This window comes from Danio aesculapii, chromosome 24 (assembly GCF_903798145.1).
Source record: "Danio aesculapii chromosome 24, fDanAes4.1, whole genome shotgun sequence".
NCBI lineage: Eukaryota > Metazoa > Chordata > Actinopteri > Cypriniformes > Danionidae > Danio > Danio aesculapii.
The window spans coordinates 24,661,553-24,666,873 of NC_079458.1; the positions used below are offsets into that span (position 1 = coordinate 24,661,553).

A 5,321-nucleotide genomic window follows, 5' to 3' on the forward strand; every position below is an offset into this window, starting at 1 on the left:
TCTCTCTGTTGCTCACTCCCTCTCCTTTTCCCTTCCATACTCTCTTCTCGTTTTATCCTTCTCACTGGCAGTGCTGTTCACCTTCCTCTTTTCCTCATGGCCAAATGGGAAGGGAGCTGAGGGAGCGCAGGTATAGGAGCTCAGACAGGCAGCAGCCAGCCTGTCGGCAACATCACACACATTCCATCGATCATGCAGTGCTCAGGTCAATGGACTGGTTGTTTTAATTCAAACAGGCCATTTCGTTTTTATTTTTCTATTTAGACTAGAACTTTTTGTTCATCACGCAGTGTGGACATGTCACAGCCCATGCTGAACCGGTGAGCTGAATGCCTTGAAATAAAGGAGCAGCAGTAAAGCTTTAAGGACAACCATCGCGCTAAATGTTGGAATTAATGCAATGAAGAAAATGGGGGACTTGGAATCCGGTTTTGAGGAAATGCAGGGTGTAAAGCTTGGCTATTTGATTATCAAAGGCAAACAAATGTTTGCTCTCTCTCAAGTCTTCACCGACCTCTTGAAAAATATCCCGCGGACTACTGTACACAAACGAATGGACCATTTAAACGTGAAGAAGCATCACTGTGACCTGGAGGAACTACGAAAGCTCAAAGCAATAAATTCTATAGCTTTCCACGCAGCTAAATGCACTCTCATTTCAAGAGAGGACGTTGAGGCACTGTATTTTTCATGTAAAACTGAGCGCGTATTAAAATCAAACAAAAGAAGGGATAAGACAAAAACTTCCTCAGAGAAAATGTGCGACGGCAAAAATCACACATCTGCCAAAAGTGACTTTTGGAGAGAGAAAGTTTGGCTAAGTTTGCATGGCGTTCCACAGACTTTCTCATTCAAAAATAAAGCTGTTCGACAGGACCCTGTTTCTCGTACTCGCTCAAATCTACCTCAATTTTATAGCAAATCCTTCGCCCGTGACCTTCAACCGGTCACGAAGTCGGCATCTGCACCCTTTAAAAACTATGAAACAGATCAAATACCTGACAACTTTGTGGCTTTTGATCAGAAACACACGTTTATTCGGCACGTTGTAAATCGGCAGCCGCTGCTCTATCAGTCCGCCATTGCAGCGCAGGCAAAGCACCAAGGCAACGCAGACCTACTTTACAAAAGGAAGAGGAAGCGCGAGAGCAGCGCGAGGCAGCTCTGGTCGAGAAGCAGACGCAGTCATCCGGTTCTGGTCGTCCCGAAGTGTTGTAAGCCAAAAGTTCCTAACGGATCTTTGAGCCAGTTTCAGCACCTCGAACATGGATTTTACGTCGATCCTCGCCACACTCTGCATTTTCAGGAAAGCTGTAGCAGCGACACTGAGTCTAGCACCATCTCAGAACGGGTGAACAACGATTCGGATTTCGGGTCGAGTTTCTCTACCACCAGCAACTCCGGGACTTCAGACGAGGAGGAGGAGGATGACTCTCTGTCGGATTCTTCAGATGTCAGTAGCGATGAGGAGAGCTCCTCTCAGTCTGACTCGAGCTCTGTGTCCAGTCAAGTTTCAGTGCAGAGTATTCGTTTCAGGCGTGCGAGGTTCTCGAGTCTCAACACAAAAGCACCTCTGCTGTTACAACCAACTTTTCACTACAGGCCTAATGTGCAGGCCATAGCCACTAACCAGGGTTTGACGACTACTCTGGATTGCGAAAGAACTGGCAAAACTCAGAAATCGGACTTCAGTGACTCACACAAAGATGGTGATGCCGCAGATAATGTGCAGAAGTTCTGCCCGGTGCGGACCTTCTTCCCAGATTTGCGACAAAAGGAGGATTCCGAAGCACCATCACGCCTTGAATTTTCAAATGATCCAAAGATAACAGATTCTAACAAAATTAAGGAGATCGGGCTCACACCCAATACACATGGAAACAAGGCGTTTCCCCAACAAAGAATACCGGCTTCGGCAAACAAATGCTCCCAAGCCCTGATCTCCCACTGTGTTCCGGACAAAGAAATAACGGTTTGTAAGTCTTCTGACAGCAATCTTTCTTTAGTAGCAAATTCCAAGAGGGAAGCAAAAACTTCCCTCAAACTACCTTCACCTTTAAAACATATCAAAACAGAGGCCGAGGAACTCATCAGTACCAACAATGAGGGCAACAGGGCAGTAAAAACACCACCATTTTTACTCAACAACGTGAAGATTAAAGTCGAGGACACCTTTGACGATTATGAATATGCAAAACAGCCCCCGGATTATCAATGTAAGGATAATGACGCTGATGACCAGTGCATTAGTGATCCTTTCAAGGAAACTGACCACTGGAAAGCCGCGGAGAGCTCTGTTCAAAAACACCCTGCCTTTAACGAGGAATCAAAAAGCACTTTAAACACCCGATGTTCTGAGGAAGGGGAATGCAAGAACAGTGCAAGGGTCCGGAAGAACTACAGATCAATTCTTCTGGGTAAAAAAGCCGAAACTGCAAGGACATCTGCGAAATCAGCTTCAAAAGTTGACCGGAGCCCCCGTTCTGCAGGAAAATTCGCTAGCAGTGAAATATCGAGTGGAGACTGTGCTGGCGCGAGCAAACGCAAACGGGCAAGTGCCAGTGTAGCATCTCTAAAAAAGCCCTTCAGGTTCATGGCGAATTTTCCCTCTCCACCGGCCCTTCTTATTGGCAGCGATGGAGATTTGAGTCCCGCTTACTCTTTGAACTCTTTAAGAAGTAACCAACTGCCTCATCGTTCTCACCCAGTTTGGAGATGGCAGCTCGGTCATTCAGTTGTTCCTCCCCCTCCAAGCCACAAATTCAGGAAAGCCTCTGTTATCCCTTGAACTGTTGTTGTTTTTTTAGCTCGGGGAAATGTCTCAAAAATGTGACAAGCACTGATACCCGTTAGTTGTTTTGTTTTCACTGTTGTTTCAATGCATAGCCTACGTTTCTGGCCTGTTGTTATGTAGCACACATGTTGTCTTCATATCTCGCAGGCTTGTTTTATGCATGGAGGTTTAGAACTCGGGTATTATAATAAGCTGGTATAGGAAAAATACATTATTGACTGTTTTTGACCTGACTGACTAGACTCTCACAGAGTAAATGTTGGCATATTTTACAGGCAGGGTTAGCCATCTCTTGTAAGGATGGCATTGTGTGATAATCAGGTCTGTCAACTAAAATGCTGATTTTTGTTTTTGAAACATCTTTGTCGGTATATTTTGGGCCAATGTTTTGTAATCCCCTTTTTGCTTCATCTACATTCTGAATTACTGTAGCCCGATTATCTATACCCTTCTTATTTATTCATTTTAAGGGTGCTCCCCAATTGTTGGCGTCTGGCTGTGTCACTCACGCAGCACACCATGACTCCCACGGTAGGCCCAACACAATGGCCCTCTAACTGACAATCAAGAGCTGTTTGATTTGCACGATGTAATAGAGGGAAAACACCAAGTCGAACTCCTTCTGTAGCACATTAGCTAAAGGTATAGAACAGCTAAAGCACAAATTTACCACGCATTGCACTTTGCTAATGCCTATTAATGTGGATTAGTGATGTGTTTTTATTTTTAGTTTTACGCAAAAGAGCCATCGCAAGTTGACCCAAAAACATTTTCAAATAAGTACAAATTAACTTGGTGCTATTTCAATTTTTTTCTTTTTGATTTTAAAAGATTTTGTGAGTAGTTTTTATTATAAATGTTGCAGTTTAATCGCGGAGACCTGTACCGATAAATACAACAACAGTGTTTTACACACGTAATGAAATCAAAGAAAAACAACCTCGGTGCTCAGTGGAATACACACATTCTGGTCAGGGTATGCCAAGTAAATGTTTATTTCTTTTTGACTCAAGTAGCCTTGTCTTTTTCGTATGGTGTTTTGATTGTGGTTTTTCTTAACTAGGCCTATTTTCCGAGGATATGAATTGCCTTGGTACTCGAAAGAGTAAACTTAAAAAACATTCAAGTGCTAACTTGGTGTTCCACTAGAGTACCTTGCTCCATATAAATGCCTTGTGATGAATGTACTGTGACGTACCACATTTGTTTACTTCAGCAAAAGCAGACCGCCTCAAAGACAGGCTTTTAAAAGCAAAATATGTCATTTGATTAGCCAGTAAACTAAATTAATAATTTCTTATTTTATTACCAAGTAGTGAACATGTTCAACTGCATTTTAATTTCTCTCTCTCTCTCTCTCTCTCTCTCTCTCTCTCTCTCTCTCTCTCTCTCTCTCTCTCTCTCTCTCTCTCTCTCTCTCTCTCTCTCCCTCACACACACACACACACACACACACACACACACACAAAATACAAAGCCTGTGAGTTATCAATGAACAGGCATAGACTATGCAGATTTGGCTAAAGGGAGGCTACCGGGTACACGTTATTCTCAGAAAACACGTAAAAAACTTAAAGGGTATTAAGGCATGGGCCCATTACGTGTAATGTGTTTTGATTAACGTGTACAATTGGGGATATACACCATGTAGCATATTAGGTGAAACTGCGTCGCTTTGTGAATGTTCCAATGTGCGATATAGTGTACACTTTGACAGGTGAATGATTAAAAATAGTGGTTCTATATTTTTGTAACGCGACTATTTAATGCCCGCTCTTTCGAGCGTATTAAAGGAACTTTCTGTTCCATTCTGTGTCAAAGTGCACAGCGGATTGACAGAATTGCAATGCCGTCCCATCCTTCGAGGAATTAATTAAATACTAGCCAAATTAAACAGAATGTAGCGGCGCCATTAAGTTTCATAATCTTTACAATGAACAGAAATGGGCGAATGGGCGGTGACTCAATGTTATCATGATAGGCTGTATCTGGTCATGGTGGACTTTGTTATCTTTCTGCTTTTGCCACAATACTTGAGGTCAGATTTTGACATGATTTTTTTCTTAAACTGAAGTCACTGGTTGTTTATAAAATTGCATATTTATTTTTGTGATATTTTTTTCTCTCTCCTGTTTTTGTATACCATTGTTGTTGTTTATCGGATAAATGCACTCGAAATGAAAACTTGAAAACGTGAGGTGGATTTTGAAGCACTTTCTTTCTTTTTATGGTGAAACTGTTCATTAAATACATCTGAGTGTGATATGACATTATCATCGTTCATTTTGTAGCTCATTGACATTCATTGTTATTATAATTTTCACAGTTGAGGTTGATTCTTGGTGTGTTATGTGGTTCAAGCAAATGTAAGGTCAAACTTTAAGCTGTCTATTGTAAAGATAAATGTTGGTGGGGAGGCCTGAAAAAAAAAATTCTTCCCTGCTCTCTATGTACTCATATAGGCCTAGACATGAGCGCACTTGGGTAAGCTATAATAACAGTAAAAAAAATCTCCGTAAAAAAGTAC

General features: G+C 42.0%; 1 protein-coding gene across 1 annotated transcript; it reads left to right on the forward strand.

Annotated features, from left to right (window-relative positions):
- skida1 (SKI/DACH domain containing 1) lies at positions 1–5,050 on the forward strand. Its single transcript, XM_056450896.1, has one exon. It carries the CDS (start codon positions 401–403, stop codon positions 2,786–2,788), a length of 2,388 nt encoding a protein of 795 aa, XP_056306871.1. The 5' UTR covers positions 1–400; the 3' UTR covers positions 2,789–5,050.
- Positions 5,051–5,321: the final 271 nt, after the last annotated feature.

Excerpts from the sequence above, each read along its gene's own strand:
- skida1 (XM_056450896.1), top strand. The coding sequence starts at position 401 with ATGAAGAAAATGGGGGACTTGGAATCCGGTTTTGAGGAAATGCAGGGT.